At 32.9% G+C, this 22,033-nt stretch overlaps 1 protein-coding gene across 4 annotated transcripts in view; it reads left to right on the top strand.

Annotated features, from left to right (window-relative positions):
- The window catches only part of LOC136033602 (huntingtin-interacting protein 1-like), a 166,042-nt gene that overhangs the window by 122,645 nt on the left and 21,364 nt on the right, over positions 1-22,033 (top strand). Inside the window, exon 18 of one of the 4 annotated variants that reach the window (XM_065714383.1) lies at positions 8,445-21,239. The exons of the other annotated variants lie outside the window; for them this stretch is intronic. Within the exon in view, the coding sequence (XP_065570455.1) occupies positions 8,445-8,453 (9 nt within the window). The 3' untranslated portion in view covers positions 8,454-21,239. Of the gene's footprint in view, positions 1-8,444; positions 21,240-22,033 lie in introns of those variants that run through there. 4 annotated transcript variants of the gene reach the window in all.

The following is a 22,033-nucleotide window of genomic DNA, read 5'->3' on the forward strand; positions in this document are numbered from 1 at the left end:
ACTTAAACATTAATAGATTTCTACGCGAACATATGTCTTATATAACTTGAATGACGTCACCTTCAAAGCAAAAATGACGGCAACTAATTTCATGACGTCAGCCGAAACATGACGTCACCTGATCCACAGACAGACAGACAACTTATTTTTATGTATATAGATATATATATATATATATATATATATATATATATATATATATATATATATATATATATATATATATATATATATAGAATATATAATATTCTAAACGCGTTAATTAGAAACTCCTTTTATAATTTTTTCCCGATGCTTCTACCTTTTACTTTATTTTGTCTTTATTGTAACAAATTATAAGCTTTGTCAATTTTTAAATTTTAAATACTCCTGGATCCTACGGCTGTTAAAATTTTTTTTATATTTTAGCTTTAATTTTCACATTTTGGTTTAATTTCTTATTTATATTTATATATATATATATATATATATTTATATATATATAATATATATATATATATATATATATATATATATATATATTTCTCCTTCCGTCTCTTTTTTTTTTTTTTTTTTTTTTTTTTTTTTTTTTTTTTTTTGTGTTTGTGCTGTTGCATTGGTGATTTCTCTTTTCATGATATATATATATATATATATATATATATATATATATATATATATATATATCTATCTATATATATAAAAATAAGTTGTCTGTGGATGGATGGATGTGTCAGGTGACGTCACCTGAAAAAACTGGATCAGGTGACGTCAAAACTGAAAAAACTAAAAAAAGGCAAAAACTACAAAAAAAACTAAAAACTAATAAAAAAAATAAAAAAGCTAAAAAACTAAAAAAACTATAAAGGTAAAAACCAATAAAAAACTAAAAAAAAAACTGAAAAAACTAAAAAAAGGCAAAAACTACAAAAAAAAACTAAAAACTAATAAAAAAAGTAAAAAGCTAAAAAACTAAAAAAACTAAAAAAACTAAAAAAAGGTAAAAAACTAAAAATAATAAAAAATAAAAAAAAACTAAAAAAAAGGAAAAAACTGAAAAATAAGCTAAAATAAAGGTAAAAACCAATAAAAAACTAAAAAAAAAAAGGAAAAAACTAATAAATGACGACACTCAAAGAGAAAGCGACCAGGACAAAAGGAATGTTCGATTAGCAATCAACAAAGCACCGGGACACAGGGAGTATAAATGACGACCAGGACATAAGTAAAAAAAAAAAAACTATCTATATATATAAAAATAAGTTGTCTGTGGATCTGTGGATCGTGGATCAGGTGACGTCACCTGAAAAAACTGGATCAGGTGACGTCAAAACTGAAAAAACTAAAAAAAGGCAAAAACTACAAAAAAAACTAAAAACTAATAAAAAAAATAAAAAAGCTAAAAAACTAAAAAAACTAAAAAAAGGCAAAAACTACAAAAAAAACTAAAAACTAATAAAAAAGCTAAAAAACTAAAAAAACTAAAAAAAAGGCAAAAACTACAAAAAAACTAAAAACTAATAAAAAAAAATAAAAAAGCTAAAAAACAAAAAACTAAAAAAACTAAAAAAAGGTAAAAAACTAAAAAAACTAAAAACTAAAAAAAACTAAAAAAGGTAAAAACTAAAAGAACTAAAAAAGAAAAAAATAAATGACGACACTCAAAGAGAAAGCGACCAGGACAAAAGGAATGTTCGATTAGCAATCAACAAAGCACCGGGACACAGGGAGTATAAATGACGACCAGGACACAAGTAAAAAAAAAAATTAACAAAACTAAAAAGAAGGTAAAAACTACAAAAAAACTAAAAAGAAAAAAAAACTAAAAACTAATAAAAAAACTAAAAAATCTAAAAATCTAAATAAACTAAAAAAGAAAAAAAAGGAAAAAAATAAAGGAGAAAAACAAAACTAAAAAACGAATGTATATACAGACCGGTACACCGGGATACAAATGACGACCGGGACACAGGGAATATAAATGACGACCGGGACACAGGGACACAACTACAACGGGGACACCGGGGGAAACAGGGGGATATAAATGACGACCGGGACAAAAAAACTAAAAAGAAAAAAAACTAAAAACTAATAAAAAAACTAAAAAATCTAAAAATCTAAATAAGCTAAAAAAGAAAAAAAAAGGAAAAAAATAAAGGAGAAAAAATAAACTAAAAAACGAATGTATATACAGACCGGGACACCGGGATACAAATGACGACCGGGACCCGGGACACAGGGAATATAAATGACGACCGGGACACAGGGACACAACTACAACGGGGACACCGGGGGAAACAGGGGGATGTAAATGACGACCGGGACACCGGGACAGGGAATGGTCGATTAGCAATCACCATCAACAAAGCTCAAGGGCAATCATTAGAATCATGAGGTATAGATCTGAATACAGATTGTTTTCCCATGGACCATTATATGTTGCATGTTCAAGAGTCGGTAAACCTGACAATCTATTTATATGCAAAGACAATGGGACAGCAAAGAATGTTGTATATTCGCAAGTTTTACGTAGTTAAAACCATATATATATATCTATCTATATTCACAGGTGGGACATAGGGACACAACTACAATGGCGCGTAACTATTATGGCGCGTAACGACTTACGCGCGCGGGGGGGCTTGGGGGGGTGCGAAGCGCCCCCACCAACTAGGTGTTGGGGTGGCGCGAAGCGCCACCCCAACAGCTAGTATATATATATATATATAATTGTCTGTGGATGTGTCTGTCTGTCTGTCTGTCGAGTGACGTCATGTCGTCATTTTGTCATGAAGTTAGTTGTCGTCATGTTTGTTATGACGATGACGTCATTAAAAGTATTTAAGAAAATCGTTCAAAGACAAATTTTTAGTTGTAAGAAGATCGTGGACGAAAAAATATTTAATCGTAAAATTACTGAAGAACCTACAAGGGCAACAGACACACAACTTTCGAGTTACGTCATGTCATCATGTCGTAATGAAGTTAGTTGTCGTCATGTTCGTTATGACGATGAGGTCATTAAAAGTATTTAAGAAAATCGTTCTTAGACAAATTCTTAATTGTAAGAAGATCGTGGACGGAAAAATGTTTAATTGTAAAATGACGGAAGAGCCTACAATGGCAACAGACACACAACTTATTTATATATCTATATATATAAAAATAAGTTGTGTGTGTGTGTGTGGGTCTGTCTGTCGGGTGACGTCATGTTTCTGTGTCGACTGACGTCATGTTTTCGACTGACGAAATTACAGACCGGGACATCGGGACACAAATGACGACCGGGACACCGACACATAGGGAATATAAATGACGACCGGGACACTCAAAGAGAAAGCGACCGGGACACAAGGAATATTCTATTAGCAATCACCATCAACAAAGCACCGGGACACAAATGACGACCGGGGCACAGGGAGTATAAATGACGACCAGGAAATAAGTAAAAAAAAATTAGAAAAACTAAAAAAAGGTAAAAACTACAAAAAAAACTAAAAAGAAAAAAAAACTAAAAACTAATAAAAAAAACTAAAAAAGCTAAAAAACTAAAAAAACTAAAAAATAAAAAAACTAAAAAAAATAAAAAAAAACTAAAAAGAAAAAAACGAAAAAAACAAAAAAACTAAAAAAAAAGTAAAAACCAAAAAAAAACTAAAAAGAAAAAAAGGGGAAAAATACAAAAATTTATTTCATCATATACCATTTCAAAAACGAATGTATATACAGACCGGGACACCGGGATACAAATGACGACCGGGACACAGGGAATATAAATGACGACCGGGACACAGGAACACAACTACAACGGGGCGCCGGGGGGCACAGGGGGATATATAAATGGCGACGGGGACACAGGGAATGTTCGATTAGCAATCACCATCAACAAAGCTCAAGGGCAATCATTAGAATCATGAGGTATAACTAAAAAAAACTAAAAAAAAGGTAAAAAACTAAAAACTAAAAAAAAGACCAATTCAAAAACGAATGTATATACAGACTGGGACACCAGGACACAAATGACGACCGGGACACCGAGACACAAGGAATATAAATGACGCCCGGGACACTCAAAGAGAAATCACAGACTGGGACACCGGGACACAAATGACGACCGGGACACAGGGAATATAAATGACGACCGGGACACAGGGACACAACTACAACGGGGACGCCGGAGGGCACAGGGGGATATATAAATGACGACGGCAACAAAGGGAATGGTCGATTAGCAATCACCATCAACAAAGCTCAAGGGCAATCATTAGAATCATGAGGTATAGATCTGAATACGGATTGTTTTCCCGTGGACCATTATATGCTGCATGTTCAAGAGTCGGTAAACCTGACAATCTATTTATATGCACAGACAATGGGACAGCAAAGAATGTTGTATATTCGCAAGTTTTACGTAGTTAAAAACATACATATATATATATATATATATATATATATATATATATATATATATATATATATATATATATATATATATATATATATATATATTCACAGGTGGGACATAGGGACACAACTACAATGGCGCGTAACTAATATGGCGCGTAACGACTTACGCGCGCGGGGGGGCTTGGGGGTTGGTGCGAAGCGCCCCCACCAACTAGGTGTTGGGGTGGTGCGAAGCGCCACCCCAACAGCTAGTATATATATATATATATATATATATATATATATATATATATATATATATATATATATATATATATATATATATATATATATATATAAGAAATTAAACCAAAATGTGAAAATTAAAGCTAAAATATGATAAAAAATTTAAACAGCCGTAGGATCCAGGAGTATTTAAAATTTAAAAATTGACAACGCTTATAATTTGTTACAATAAAGACAGAATAAAGTAAAAGGTAGAAGCATCGGAAAAAAAATATAAAAGGAGTTTTTAATTAATGCGTTTAGAATGTCAAGATATACAGATTATAGCAGTTGATGTTCATAGTAAAACAGCTCGTAGTCAGCAAGTATCACCAGATCCATCAATAAATAAGCATGGACCCTAGAGAAGAAGGTATTTACCACCCCCCCCCCAGGATACGAATTAATTTACTACACAGTAATTGCACAGTAGATCTTTTGTTATTAACAAAAAAAATGACAAAAAAATAATGAAAAAAATAATGAATATAAATGACGACCGGGACACAACTACAACGGGGCGCCGGGGGGCACAGGGGGATATATAAATGGCGACGGGGACCCAGGGAATGTTCGATTAGCAATCACCATCAACAAAGCTCAAGGGCAATCATTAGAATCATGAGGTATAACTAAAAAAACTAAAAAAAGGTAAAAAACTAAAAACTAAAAAAAAGACCAATTCAAAAACGAATATATATACAGACTGGGACACCAGGACACAAATGACGACAGGGACACCGAGACACAAGGAATATAAATGACGCCCGGGACACTCAAAGAGAAATCACAGACTGGGACACCGGGACACAAATGACGACCGGGACACAGGGAATATAAATGACGACCGGGACACAGGGACACAACTACAACGGGGACGCCGGAGGGCACAGGGGGATATATAAATGACGACGGCAACAAAGGGAATGGTCGATTAGCAATCACCATCAACAAAGCTCAAGGGCAATCATTAGAATCATGAGGTATAGATCTGAATACGGATTGTTTTCCCGTGGACCATTATATGCTGCATGTTCAAGAGTCGGCGAACCTGACAATCTATTTATATGCACAGACAATGGGACAGCAAAGAATGTTGTATATTCGCAAGTTTTACGTAGTTAAAACATATATATATATATATATATATATATATATATATATATATTCACAGGTGGGACATAGGGACACAACTACAATGGCGCGTAACTAATATGGCGCGTAACGACTTACGCGCGCGGGGGGGCTTGGGGGTTGGCGCGAAGCGCCCCCACCAACTAGGTGTTGGGGTGGCGCGAAGCGCCCGCGCCACCCCAACAGCTAGTATATATATATATATATATATATATATATATATATATATATATATATATATATATATATATAAGAAATTAAACCAAAATGTGAAAATTAAAGCTAAAATATGATAAAAAATTTAAACAGCCGTAGGATCCAGGAGTATTTAAAATTTAAAAATTGACAAAGCTTATAATTTGTTACAATAAAGATAAAATAAAGTAAAAGGTAGAAGCATCGGAAAAAAAATATAAAAGGAGTTTTTAATTAATGCGTTTAGAATGTCAAGATATACAGATTATACCAGTTGATGTTCATAGTAAAACAGCTCGTAGTCAGCAAGTATCACCAGATCCATCAATAAATAAGCATGGACCCTAGAGAAGAAGGTATTTACCCCCCCCCCAGGATACGAATTAATTTACTACACAGTAATTGCACAGTAGATCTTTTGTTATTAATTATTCATTATTTGTTAATTAACAATAACGTTAATTAACAAATAATTAACATTATTTCTTAATTATTAAAAAAATTAATTATTTTAAAAACCTTTGTAAAAACAAAAAATATAGCATAAAATAAGCTAAAAACATTTCACTAACAGCTAATAACGGTATAGCTTTCATTTGAAGTTCCCGTTGTTTTTAAAAGGCAACAGAATGTTGACGGTAATTAACAAAATTTCATAATTTTGTTAATTTTGTAATTACTCATTAGATTTTTTCTTTTACTCAAGCTATCTAAACGGTTGTTTGCTTTTTTATGGTTTGTTACTAGCTTGAGATATTTTTATTTTTATTGGTTTAAACCTTGTGTATAATACTATTGTATAAATAAATAAAGGATAAATTCTGAACTACCTTTTATTTTGATGATAATGCTGCTTGATTTACATTTTTATTCAAGATAGTTAAATATCCGATTTATTAGTCGCAAATACAAGAGCAATTTTTACCTATCCACGTCTTGTAACATAAATACTTCTGAACTGCCCCAACGAGTTTGATGATAGTGATGTGTTGATATCTATTGATATCGATCTGTGAGTAATATGAGATTGATTTTTAGCTTTTTGAACTGCTCCAACCGGTTTAATGATTGTGATGTAATGATTTATACTAACATGTAACAACAGGAGGGGGTATTCCCCCCCTCCTATCACTGATTTTACTATTTTTTACCTTTTATGATTCACCAAAGTACAACTTAAATCATGGGTTCTCGTTAAATGTTTGAGGCCAAGTAGGTAAATTAACGAAAGAGTAGTATATTATGAGAAACTTAAATTTCAGTTTTGCGGTGGAATAGCAACATGAATGTAGCAAAAATAATATACAATTACTTACAACATATATTTACATATATAGTAAAATATATTCACTATACATCTAGAATTCTTTCGTTGCCTTCGGTTTTCTAAAAGCTCTAAATATTTCATGATGTACCATCTTCTTCCTCAACCGCAAAAAGTAATGGCGTTCCTGCATGAATGAAAAGATAAATAGATTTCATAATTAATTTTCTACTTAAATCTTGGCTTTCGAGAGGAAATAAATTCAACTACCTGGCCAATAAGACTAACAGCAAGATTATAAAGGATTGAAACTGCTGAAATTAAACTGATACTAAAATAGATCCCAGCACAGGGTCAAAAATCAATTTCCAGCCCAACATCGCTAGGTTTCATATTGAGCGGCTGGTGGGTTGTTAGGTGGGTGCGTGAGTGAGAAGGTTGATATAACTTGCGTGAACGAAAATGAATAAGAGGAATTTCCACTTACTGATATTTACTGATTTTGGTTTTACTGATATTTTATTGCACTGTTTTTGGAGGGCCTTTAAAACCTTAAGACTTTTGAAGCTCCCGAGCTGGTTTAATAATAGCGATATATCGATCTCTATTGAATATAATTCAATACTTGGTGTCTTGTTAGCAGCCGAAAATCCGAGAGCTTTTAGCTATTTGTAAAAGGTGAATCTTTGTCAATACATCAGTTATAACAAAATTTCTACTTCGGCTAACACAGAGCAGAGCTTGATGTGTTAGCTTGATACATTGAACATAAAGATAACAATAACACTTGAAAGTAATATATCTTGAGACGAAGATCAGAACAGATCGAGAAAACAAGCTGCAAAGGGCAAAAAAAGAAGACGAAAGAACGGAGAAAAAAGAGTATAGGCAGGGGTTTATCCAAGGAAGGCCAGCCCCCCCTCAAGATTTTTCAGGCACCCTGATTCGTTGCTTGTTTCCTGTTTTCACTCTTCGTTTAAAATAAATTTGTCAGTTTGGTCAATTGTTAGTGTCCTTGCCACATTGTCCCCCCAAGAGTTTGCTCTAGGTCTGCCCCTGCGTGGAGACCATCCCAGCACGAGTACTAAGTTAACCAAGACTGAAATAACATAAATACTTTTAAACCACCCCAATCGATCGTGATATATTTGTGCCGTTTCACGAACATATTTACATCTCTAAAATATATTTATCCTTTTAGGTGTCATAGGCATTCCCTTTGCTTGAGTTGGATTTGTGCCAAAGGATTTCTTTTTAATTACATTAGTGCGTAAAACTGGTGACTATTATTTGTGACTACTTTTTGTTGCTTTAATATTTGTATATTTTCCTCTTGTCGTTTTCTAATCATTTTAATGTTTTGTTTTCTTTTTTTTTTCGTTAGATTGCTTAAAACTTGCCTCTTTTTTTTCACCGCTGTCCATGGTCCGCTATAATTATTTAGGCCTATTTTGTTTGTTCTTTAGTCAAATGGATTATCTACGTTTATTAATCTTTGTCTCCTTTACTTTATTTCAATTGCAATTTTACTATTAATAATATCACTTTTGTATTTTCTGTTATTTAAATTCTATTAGTCTGTTTTATTTTATTTTTCTAGCATTTTGCTTTAACTTATTTATTCTTAATGTGACACTGACGAATAATTTTTGCTTGCCCTCTGTTTGAGCTATTAATGGAAGGCCAGTATATTCGTTTTTTTAATAGGTTTTAATTTTTTTTCATTATAAATATCAACCGATGTCGAGCTCGTATCCAATGGGGCATCGTGGTTCATTCCGCCTCTTTTCTTAAAAACTGTGGAATTTCACTTAATTTTTTTTTTTGGGGGGGGGTGCACTGATGCTTGAGGAAAATTGTAATTTAGCAATTTCTTTGAAATTCCTAATGACGAAGGTCCTCGCATCAACTTAAGAGGTGACACATCCTTGTGATTGTTAGGAAAAAGACTATTTGAGAACAAAAAAAAATAGGCTGTTCACTGTTCGACGTAAAATTTTAGTGAGACTATAGGGAAGTAAAGGTAATGCACAGGCTTGTACAGCGAAGATTTTTTCGGTGGAGGGGGGTATAACTTCGAAGAAATGCTGGAAAAGAACAAATAAACTTTCAAATGGGGATAAATCTATTTTTTAGACAGTGAAAAAAACAGGTAGAAACGTTCAGATATTTCGATCCGATATACAGCGACCGTCTTCAGTTTTTCTACTAAAGACGGTCGCTGTATATGTGATTGAAATATCTGGACTTTTGTACCTGTTTTATCACTGTCTAATTAAATGGATTTATCCTCATCTGAAAATTTATTTGTTCGTCATAGAATATTATTTATTCGGCAGTGTGGTCTAAGAAAACACTACCTAATTTAAGGTGTTATGTCGAAAATATGCTGGGAAAGAAAGTATGGCCGATATCCTAGAATCTCCGGAGGGTTTCAAAAATTGCCTTGTTTAACAATGCCCATAGACCAATTTGGGAAGGCAGATGATACTAAAAGAAAAGTAATTCTCTTTTTTTGCAAGTTGGTATTTTCATGCTAAAATTCTCCTTCTAGGACTCAATACATAAAAATAAAAAAAATAAAAATAGATGGATTTTGACTTTTTAGTTTTGTATTGTAATTGGATCTTTGTTCTGAGGTTTCAGACACTGTCAAAGTACCAAGTTCAGTTAAGATAATATTTGATGGTTTAAATTGATTAATTAGAAATTCACGCAACCATTCTTCTAAAATTAGAAAACATTAGTAATCCAATTTTTGAAAAGACCAATTATATACAGTTTTTGGTAGTGGTGCAGAAACACTATGGTCAAGGGGTCAAAAATGATTTTTAATTTTGATGTCCTTGGTAGTTAAAATCGATTTGACTTTTGAAGATTTTATTTTCAATTATACAGTAAATTATGTGTTTTTGCCAAAATTTACAGTTTCGAATATTTTCAATAACAATTGGGCAGCCATAAGCAGGAATAAAACTTGGTGCTTTATGCTCTCTTATTTAAGAGTTTTCGTAAATTAAGAAAATTAATTAAATTAAATTAATTCATTAAACTGCGGAAATTTAAAGTTTGTTCCCGCTTTTTAAAATAGTTTTTATATATTTTGTTTTTTTTAATTTATACTGAAACAACTTAATAAAGCTACCTTTAAACACAGATGACATTCTTTGAGGCAGCATTATATATGTCATTAACCATTTTTGCCTCAAAATATTTTCTTTTTTCTTCTGTTATATCTAATGACCTAAAAGCTTTACTTTTAAAAAAGGAAAAAAACCGTGCAAAATTTATGTCAAACAACTTAACGAGATTTATGAACAACGATTTCTTTAACCTGCCCGAGATGTTCCAAATAATCTAAAATAAAAGTCTTGATTTGTATTGTTTAGCTTCAGTTTATCGGTCTTTAACCCTATTGGTTTCTGATCTTAAAGGATGGCGAACTAAACTTGTAATCCTATGTCCTTTGGGATGCTATGTCCTTAGCTCTAAATGGGTACCTGGAGGAATCTGGGGAAGGTAAGCAGGAAGGGTGTGTGAAAGAATAGGATGGTTGGCCCCCAACCCCCTATTGACTTTCCTTGCTGAAGGGCCATGAAACGGAGATCAGCACCGCCGGTTTGGACCTTAAGGGTCTAGTGCCGTCTTACTTACTTTTACTACTTCTTTGGTATGGGGATGCAAGACCTTGGGCTTTTGATTATTTGGTTTGGAATGAGGGTCGGTGGTGTGACCGTAAGCCTAGCCACAGTTGACCCAGCTCAAAATAGTCATCTGGAAAAATCCAGGGAAGATAAATAGAAAGCATGTGTGAAATCATAGGATGTCTGACCCCCATCCCCCATTACACTTCCTGTTGAAGGACCAAGAAAAGCAAACCATCAGACCTGGTAGGGACGTTAAAGTCCAGTGTCGTGTTCTTTACCCTTTATATATTCCCAAGATTAATGAGGAAATCTTAGCTGTTAGATAATTTTTTCTGAAAAAGTAACTGTCTCGATAAAATAAGATTACGATAGAAAATTACTCTATATTTTCCATATCTATAATTTCTTGACTTAACTAGAAAGGTGCATTAAAACAAACTTTCTTTAGCAATGCAACATACTTTGTTGGCAAATCTTTGGCGAGTCTTGGGCAAATCGTTTGTTTATTTATTTATTTATTTTTAACTAAAGGACATATTTTGTTACTGTGGGGAATAGAGGAGGCAGTAAAAGCCCCAGGCAATAAGATAATTTAATTTTTCAATTTAAATTATACTGTTTTTATTCCTGGTCTTTACTCTTGTCTCTTTTTGTTTAAAGCCTGGAAAAATGATGCCATTTCCAGTTTCTAAATCCTTTTCAATGTTGCAAAAAAGTGAATTTAGGAAGAAATGGTTCCTAGTTTCCTAATTTCTTCATTCCCCTTAAAAATGAAATATTTGTAGGGCATTGTAAAGAATATTTTAGAATTTCGTGGGATGGGGGGCAAAATCAGCCGTGACTCCTCATTTATAAAGTATCTTGAACTAAACAATGGTAATAAAATTTTGAGATTGCACTTTCGCAATTTTGTTTAATCTGTGCTTTTTTTTTTAACCGTGGTTGCTTTTTGGTTTTCATGTGTCGTTTACTCAGTGTGTAGGTCTTCCATAGAATTTCCATTAGGTTTATATAGATGGCCGAATAAGCGAGGAATTTTAGGACCAGGTTTCATCTTTTCTGGTACCACAGGATTTCGGCAATTAATTGTGATCAGTTTTATAACAATTACTTTTATTGAAGACTAAAGATTCTTGGTGGCAGACAAAAATAAATCGAAAATCACTGCCATCTAATAGACTACTCCACAAACTCTATGTTTGGCCGTTATTCTCAAAAAGAAATCTTTGCAAATTAAGCTAGGAAATACTTCGAAAGTTCCAAGAACATTTTTGAATCACAATGTATGCTTATAGTTAAATTTTCAGTAATATCTGATTATATTTGATTGTAGTCAATATATTTTCAAATATAGAACCCAACAAATTGTGATTCTTCTTAAAAACCAACATAAATTAAAAAACAGGACTTTGCCTATGCTCCCAGTTTTGGATGTCATTCCTTTTGTGAAATTATTCGGGATAAATAAACTCTTTATTACATGTTGTAAATTGACTCCTAGTATAAAGTTGATAGGATTCTATTCTTGATCTTGCAGTATGATCTGGCGTTTCCTGCCTCATATGGCATCTGAAATTCCGATTTTATTTGGGAATTTGTTTAACCGTAAGCCCCCCCCCCAGACTCACGGTGGCTGAGCTTCGAGGGTCACACCACTGATCTTTATCCCAAAGGACATAGGCCTACAAGTCCAGCGCGCCATTCAATCAGCTAGGGTGATTCGGATTCCATATTTCATGTCTAATTTATAAAGAACGGTTTCCGATATTTCAAGAAGAAATACCAAAATATTAGTTCCATCTGTACAAAATCTGTCGACATCTGGGACTCGAGCTCTAACTGCATCACTCTTTTTTTTGTGGCAGGGTATTTTGAATTAGAAGCTGAAGCGTGTTGCTGTTTCTTGTTTTTTTTTATTGTTTGCTGAAATCCCTAAATTCAATTTGTCGGCTTTTTTCATATTGGGATCCTCCGAGCTACATAACCTTTACACACGGGTTGTTCTTGGCCAGAAACTTGAATATCAAATGGCTCGGAGTAAGCCGTATCCAGGATTTTTTTTGGAGGGGGGGGGTATTTTGGTTCGGGATCGGGGGGAATAGAAAAATAATTTATACAAAGCAACAATTTTTTTATTTTTGTACGAGTAGGGCGGAAATGGGGGGTGGGGATATTCAAACCGGTATCCCCACCCCATGGGTAAAGTCCTGGGTCGGGGACATGTACTTCTCCCTCGTTGTTATAAAAAATAGGACCTAGTTTAGGTAATTAAATTGAAGGTTGATCGTAACTATAAATAGAATGTAGTTCCTCTTCGTTATAGTGATTTGGACCTACCTCCGCTAATAAATTAACTCCGTTGTAAATAGTGACCAGAGAAATCATAACTGTATTTATAATAACTGGCCAGATAGATTATCCTAGATTGTCGTAGACAAATACACAATTATTAAATTGTTTGACCTTATTAGCTATTATTTATAATGACCAAGCATTATGAAAACAGTCCTGAATATCAAATTGGCCGTAACATATACATATCTTAAACATTTGCTATACAGTGATAATTTCTGACAATTAATTTTATTTGTTTAATATTATAAGCATTGCTTCAAATTCTCTTGCTGGGAGTCTAAATTCATCCTAATTTTGACTTTGTAATATTTGAGGGTTTTATCCCTCAAAGTTGGCAGGGGAAGTTTAAAATACCATGAATAGTAAACATGGAGTCTGTTTGTTTTAATTGGTTGGGCGGAAACTTACGCAACCATACATATCTTAAAAATAAGGATAAATTGGGAAATGAATTTTAATGAAAAGGACCCATCACCAGTTATTTTTAAACTTATCCTAATAGTAGCGGACGACAAACTAAAAAAAAAGAAAACGTGGAAGAAAATTCGGCCAAAAACAAGCTAAAAATGGCACCAATCGGTTTAAGAAGCCATAGTTTTCCTTTGAAGGATTAGTTCTCTTTGTATGAACCAACAAATTTTAATGTTTCAATTTTTTTACTTACGAAAAGCTTTGTCATATGTAAATTACTAATTCTGCTGACATGTATTCATGGTTCAGTGGGGCAGTACTAACGAAATTGTAATGCTGCCTTAAAAAACCTTAAGCAGCCAAAAGAAAAAATCGTAGAAAATTGCGGTTTTCTTGTATGATCAGACGTAATATGTGTCCCGGACGTACAAAATCTTTTTATTGTGATGTCCTTGGTCAAGGACGTATCGAGGATTTTTGCTTGGGGGTGGTCTTTTTTCAGGAGAAGGATACAAAAAATAAAATAAAAATGCGTCACAATTTGATTATATGCATTTTTGTTAGGTTTTTAGGAGTCGAAAACAAAATTGAAGGGGGAGAGAATGGCTCAAGCCCTGAAACGTACTCCTGGATATGGCCTTGTCCTTTGTACTTCGAACGTCAGTTTCGAAATTCTTTCTATCCAATTCGTTTTGTGATCGGAACTTTACCTTTGTCACGGACTAAACGAATAAAAACAGGTTTTTTGCATCTAACATGTGACCTGGACTTACCCCCACTCACGAAGCTTCTGTGTCTTTTTTTTTGGGGGGGGGGGTCATTTTCTCTTATGTTTTGAATAGCCATTTGGAAAATCTTTCTGAAAAATGAATTTAAGGATTTCGAATACGCATTGACTGACAATCAAAATCTCGTAGATTTTCGCAAAGTGAAATACCCTAAATAATATATATACCCTAAATATTTATAGCCTAACCTTTATAGCCATACCCTAAATATTTATAATACCCTAAAATGTATATTCAAAAGATGAAACGGTCCTCATTCAGTAGAGATTTTTCTGAAATAGAAGCATACTTGATTATCATCAACTTAAATTAGCATGTTAAAAATGAAGCTTGCAAAATCCTAAGTTTATTTTAGTTTTTAAAATAAATGCAATGAAAATTGTTCTGAAACAAATTCCCTGTATTACCTATTCAAAGAAAAGACATTGACAAGGTAAACTTTTATTAAAATAATTTTTTTATAATTAATTTTTATTAAAGATTAATTAAAATATTTTATTAAAATAATTAATTTTTATTAAAGATTGCAACTTCAGATTCCGAAAATGTAGACGAAGTCTTTCTCTTGTTTTAATGAATTATGTTTGGCTAAATACGTTCTGAGACCATACTGGCTATGCATGACATATGAAAACAAGAAAGGAAATAATGAATGAAAAGAGAAAAATCAAATAGAAGAAAAACGAGGTCAAGTCCACTGACGGACTTGGCGAATGAGGACGACTTAGCAGAGGTCCTTTTCGAAATATTTGCTTGATTTTCATTTACATATTTTGCTAACTGGCTGACAAAATACTCCTTTTCACCTATTTGATTTTTCTCTTTTCGTTTATTATTTCCTTTCTTGTTTTCATACGTTATGTTTGGCTACCCGAATCTTAAAAAATTAATTGAAGGTATGAATTTGGTGTAGGTGACATTAGAAACAAATTTAACTGAAATAATTATTATGTCGCCGAGTGGAGAGGAGGCAGGATTTTTAATTTTTTTTAAATAACGGCTTTTATTGTTATTTGACTCCGTCATAATGCCCTAATATAACACGAGCGAAATGTTAAATGTGTTTCTGTAACTTTTTTTTTTAATAAGAGACAACATAATGTTGAAGGTATCAGAAGTTGCAATGGTGCATGCTTGTATTTTAAGCAAAAAAAAAACTTTCATTGAAAATAAATTAAATACGTAATTTTGCTCCCAATTTATAGTAAATGTAATTATTACTCGTTGTTCTTTCATTGTATGCCACTTAATGTCAATTGTGACTTTAAATAAGCTTGCCGTATCTTAGGCCACTTTTTTTATTCTTTATGAAAACATAATCTTAGAAAATTTTATGAGAACTTTTTTTTATAAATGAAAAGTTAGAAACGTTGTTTAAAATATCGGATGGAGGTGAATATATTAGTTTCTATCTTGACATTGAACCGAAATTTTGGTATGTTCGAACTGCAGTAGCAAATTTGAGTTTCCGCTTTTTTTTGCCCAAATGTTTATTTTTCCTTGTATTTTAAATTTTCATGTGATCTTAAGATATCTTTGAAAAGAAAAACGTATCCCGTTAAACTATTTAGCCTAATAAATCAATATCTATAATCTTAATTTGATTAATTTCTATAATCTTAATTTAATTAATTAGAATTAATTTAAAATTTACCAAAAAGAGAAATAAATGGCTGGTAGGAACAATTTTTCATTAAATTATTGGCAAGTCAGAAAATTTGCAGTATAGTCTATAAAACTACTTTTGCATATTTTAAAGGAAAACAAATATCAATTATCCGATTTGTGCAAAATTCCTCTTTGCGGAAACTACGAAAATTCTTCTTATACTATTTGACTAGTGCTTGGTTCTATGGCAAGCTTGCATTAAATGTTGCATGAGCGCAGTAGATAATTTCGCTTGTTATTATGAGTCAGCATTTCTTGACAACGTTTAAAATCATTGCTTTTACTATCCCCGATTTTTTTGGACTTTCCCAAATTTGCCCGAAAGAAAACTGGGTTTCCCAAACCAACGTAGGTAAATTCATTACTCTTCACAAAATAAAAATGGTTTATTTTTGTTAATGTTATTGTAAGGGAAGGTTTTGGAATGGTTTGATAAAAAAAATAATAATAATACAGATGATAATAATAATAAAAAATATAAAAATGATAATAATTGATAAAACCAAGAAATGAGGATGATTTTCAGTTCGTTAAAAAAGCGAGAGAGATATTTCGAAAAGGACCTCTGCCAAGCCGTCCTCATCACTGGGCACAGAAAAAAAAATAGCCTTTTGAAGGGAATTTTAACAGTGGAAACACTAAAAAAAAATCCAGAACAAATCAAAGACTACTTGAAATTAGATTGAGCAAGAATTTAATACAAATAGAATCAATTAATATCCCTTGTTAGTTTAAAACAAGTTCAATTGACCGTAGTAACAAAAATCAGGTAATAGACAGGTTGTGTTAATCGCTAGGGACAGATTCTTACTCAACTAATTTTGAATAATCTTCATTTAATCTGGTTTGCTTCAATGATTTTTATGTTTTCTTATAATTCATTTCAAAAAGTTAGTGTTCTTTGTTTTTTTTTTTTTTAGCAGTGCTTGGTGGAGGTCCCGCCGAAATATTTGGCTTTCAACTAGCTGAAAATCATCCTCGTTTCTTTGTTTCCTAACTTAACTTTACATTTTTATCAACGTCGTGTATAGCCAGTTTGGTTTTGAAACATATTTACGGTTTTAAAGAACCCAATTCTCTTTCCAGAAAATTCGGAGACTGCTTAGAATGGCAGCTTTGGGGTCTGGGTTTCAAAATTTTGTTCGGGGTCATTTCACTTTGTACAGTTGCCTAGGTATTTTCTATTTATTTTACTTTCTTACAATTGTGGCTTATGAGCGTGATATTCCTTATGTTGGGTGATTTAAACTATCTTTTTGGGTATTTTTTCCTTTGATAGTGTCATTGTAATTTTGGTCTTTATGAAATATATAATCCTGACACTTTTTTACTCCTTAATATAGGCTCTGCAATTGCCATTTTCATTCCAGTATTTTGGTACGGAAGAAAAAGGTCAGAAGCTAATAGTAACCAAGTTTGTTCATCATAGCAGTATACCGCCACGTGCTTGGGGGGAGCATTTTCGAGGCCCCAGCCCTTTGATCCCCAATTTTTTTTTATTCTTTTTGGAATTTTCAAATTTTTATCTCGTACTTATTGGACTACCTTTGGAGGTTCGGGTTTATATATTTATATATATTACCATGCATGTCCAAAGTCTTATGCAAACTATGATTTAAAAATTTAAAGTTAGGTTAGGTCTGACCATGTTAGTTTACGTAAGGTTAGGTTAGATTAGGTTAAATTTTGTTCTAAATATCAGAAATGGGTTAAAAACCTAAGCTAACCAAACTTAATCTGAGCTGTCATCATCAAACATTGCATTTAATTGATAGAGTTAACTGACAACGTTAACTAATTGACGTATCGTCAACTAATTACGTATCGTCAACTAATTGACGATACGTAATGTATCGTCAATTAGTCTTTTGTTGAGATGATTGATTTTTATCCATACAGGTGGCACAAGGACACTGCCAGGAAATTTCGCCTATGGGGATAGCAATTCTTCAATGAATATGCCACCTGTCTTGGCCAAACCCTCTCCTACCTGGGTTACAAACAGATTTCATTGGTTTTAATGGTTGCAGCGGTAGCTGCAACCTAGTAAATAGCGATCAACAGCCCATAGTAACCAAAAGTATAAAAATATGTTTAGAAAAATACTGTCTTGTGGGAAAAAAATTGTCATCTGACACTGGTTCAGGAATGATTCAGGAATTCAAGAATGGTAACTATTATTTTGGTTCGCCTTAAAAGTAAATTTTCTGCGAAAAAAAATTTATGATGATTTCAAAAAAGCCTCAAACCCCTCAAAAATGATGTCAGATCAAAAAGAAAAGTGTACCTTTGGAATCAGCATAGTCGAAAACCTCATACAGGGAAATTAAAGTCCCCAACCTTTTTTTGCGTGGGCTGCACTGATTTGTCCCCCGATTTTTTGTTCTTATTTTTTTTTTCAGGGCTAACAATTTACCAAAACTTTATAGAGAGATGCTTAATGGCTCATTCAAAAGCTATTTCTCCCATATTCTTGCTTTTTATAAATTCCACCATTTGCGAGTGCCATATGGCACTAAAATGGCACTTTCTGTGCCATTTCTCAAGAGGTGGGGCTTGTGGGTTATCAAAAACATCGTAGACAGATTTTTGATAGCTCACATAAAAGCTATTTCTCATATCCACTTGCTTTTTATAAATTCCACCACCTACAAGTGCCAAATGGCACTTGCCAAGACTTCGTTGCTAGTGGGCTACCAGGACTTCTTAGAGAGATGTTTAATGGCTCATTTGAAAGCTATTGCTCATATCTATGTGCTTTTTATTAGTTCCACCATCCGTAATTGCCATTTAGCACTAGAAACCGGACTTTTTGTGCCACGTCTTAAGTGGAAAAGCTTAGAAGTATAAAACAGTACCATTATAATAATTATGGTTCAAAAACCTTAACTGGAGATTTCCAAGAATCCCTCTCGTATAATCCCCCTCCCAGTCCCCTTAGTAAATCTCATTAGTCCATTAGGAGAAGTCACTATGAACTCTTTAACACGGTCAGTCGACGTTGACGCTTTCAAAATGATTTTTGAACATCGAATGATTTACATTTTAAAACATTAAAATGGTTTTTAAACATTGATTTTTAAAACATCGAAATTTATAGAATAACAAATAATTAAGTTTTGAAATTCCAAATGACTATTCCTTGACGTACCCCCTCCCCTCCTGCTGTTCGCAGAAGTTCAGCTTTATCAAATATAGTTTAATACTCTCATTGTTTATAATAGAAACTTCTATTAGCTCAATGTTCTATAATAGCCAATTACAAATGCATTTGCTGAATAAGGTCCAATAACTATGCTTTTGTTGATGTCATAACTCTCCATAGTCTTTCAGAAAAGGACTGTAAGTTATACAATTATGGTCCTGCAAGAACAAATGATTGAATTCGATCGTCACCCACCGTAGTCCAGTTACTGGCGTGTTAAAACTTGAATCAGAATGGCAATGGTTCAATACCTTAATCAGACATTTTTTTCAATCGTGGTCTTGTGCCTTATATATGATTATTTTTCAGCTAATTCACTATTTTTGTTAATTTTTTTGTTAATTATGAAATGTTCCACACTCTATTTTTGGAACTAATTACGCCCGGAACCCCAACACCTTGCCATTTGGGGTTGAAGAAGCGCAAGCATATGGTTCTGGAACCCCTCAAAGTTGTATCTTCAAAGAAGGATTACTTATTGTTATATTTATTTATTCATATTATTTCCTTTTTACTATTTAATAGACATAATAAAACTATTTGTAGTGTATATAGAGAAATCATAGCACTAAGAACCTATTTACATTTTTCTTTCTACGATATTTTTCTAGTTGTCAGGTTACTTTCCAACTTTTTCTTGTTTATTGCTATTCCACACCCGTATGTCTAAAGTTTTTTGGTCTTTATCAGGGGGGGGGGAGATGTTTAGTGAAATAAGTTACACATACCAATATTTTGCTTAGGTTTTGAAAACCTTCAAAAATCGTGTTCACCATTTTGTGTTTTATAGATTTCTCGGCATTATTTGAAAAACGATCAGAAATTAAATAACTTTTTTTCAACTGAGAGTAAAGAGCGACATTAAAAATTTAAACGAAAAGAAATGGTTCCGTATGAGGGGGCTGGCGCCCTCCCCCCTGAAAAAAAAATCATTTCATTGTTGCTTCTGCAGTAAACTTAAATTAAAAACGGGCAAATATTAATTTTAAAAAGCAAAAGTTTTTTGAGGGAAGTAGAGAGTGAAGTTGAAACTTAAAATGAACAAAAATTATTGCTTCATAGTCTATCTAACATATATCAATAAAACTAGTACAAATAAACCAATTAATTATATTTCCCTATGTTTGTAGCAGTAGAGAAAACTAGCGCTTTACTGAAAACGCAAAGCAATATAGTTTTGGTACAGTAAAAACAAACTGATTAAGGACACTTTTTACAGTATAAAAATAAAGCATTTTAAGATTGTTGCTTAATTTTTCTTTTTATTCAATTTGGTAACACTTCTGCACAATGGTTTAGCCCTATGATTGGTTCTCGTTTTGGTTCTGAAAAGGATATGCTATGATTAGTTTGTAGACTGGTTTTGAAGTAAAACCATATTGATAATATTAGGACTATAGACTAGCTTTAAATTTATATCATAGCTTGAAATTTTCTGTTATATAGAGAGAAATTAACGGACTTCCAGAGTTCATATGATGGCTTATTTAATCTTCCTTTTGATTAGTACTAAAGCGTATTTCTTACAATTTATTGTTTATTACTCAATATTGGTTTGCCCCCAACCCCCATTGCACTTCCTGGGTGAAGGGCCAAGAAATTGAGATCGGCACCGCCGGTACGGACTGTAAAGTCTAATGCCGTATCATTTACCTTCTTCTCTTTACAATATTGGTATTATAGCTGTTGAGACCAAAATGTTATCTGATAAATCAATCCAATATTTCTGTATGCTGTTCAGTGACTTTGCGGTTATTAAAAAGTATTTATTTTTATGCTTATGTTTCAAGATGATTTTAATTGTATACTGAAATTTACTGATATCACAGCTGGTCTAAGACTATGAATAGCTTTTTAGATTATTTTGTTGTTGTCGTGCCACGTACTCACTTTTAACTAATAAATCAACATTCTTGTTTTTTACACTTGGTTTTTGTGTTTTCAGTAAAGCGCTACTTTTCTTTAACCGTACAAACACAGGGAAGTATGATTATTTGCTTTGTTTGTACAAGTTTTGTTGATATATGTTAGATAACCGGTGAAACAATAATTTTTGTTTGTTTTAAGTTTCAACTTCGCTCTCTACTTCCCTCAAAAAACTTTTGCTTTTTTAAATTAATAACAACCAAAACCTAATACGGACATGCTACACTAGTAAAACTGGTTTATACGCCCACCTGACAAAGGGGTGGCAAATACGGAAAGAAGTCAGATTTTGATAAACCTGTCGTATTTATGAAGTTCCGTATCTTCATCTATTTTTCCTGCTTCAAAAACGAAGTAAAAAATCATTATTTTGTGATTTTCTCCATAATTTGAAAAAAATTCAGGTATTTGGTTCTGCCAGGGGGGAGCCTAGATGTTATGGTAATAGTATGTATGTGGTTGATTTATAGGTATGTAGTAGTATGTTTATTGAAATGACAATGACTCGAAAAGATTTAAGGACAAACGGGACAGATACACAGAGGGCCTAGGTCTCAGACTGAAGTTTTGTTGTCTTCCCATTTTTTCTGGGGGGGGTCTTTATCTTCCTTCCTAGAAGCGCCCATGTGATGGTAACTGCGTAGTATCAAGACCAGTGCAAAGTCATCAAGTAGTTAATGAACCCAAGAATCATTATTAATCATAATTTCTGGACAATATTTGATCGTCCAGAAAATGAATGATATTCTATATTATCGAATATTTCGGTGGGTTATCAAACTGTAAGTCG

The sequence above is a fragment of the Artemia franciscana genome, chromosome 12 (assembly GCF_032884065.1).
Source record: "Artemia franciscana chromosome 12, ASM3288406v1, whole genome shotgun sequence".
Classification (NCBI taxonomy): Eukaryota; Metazoa; Arthropoda; class Branchiopoda; order Anostraca; family Artemiidae; genus Artemia; species Artemia franciscana.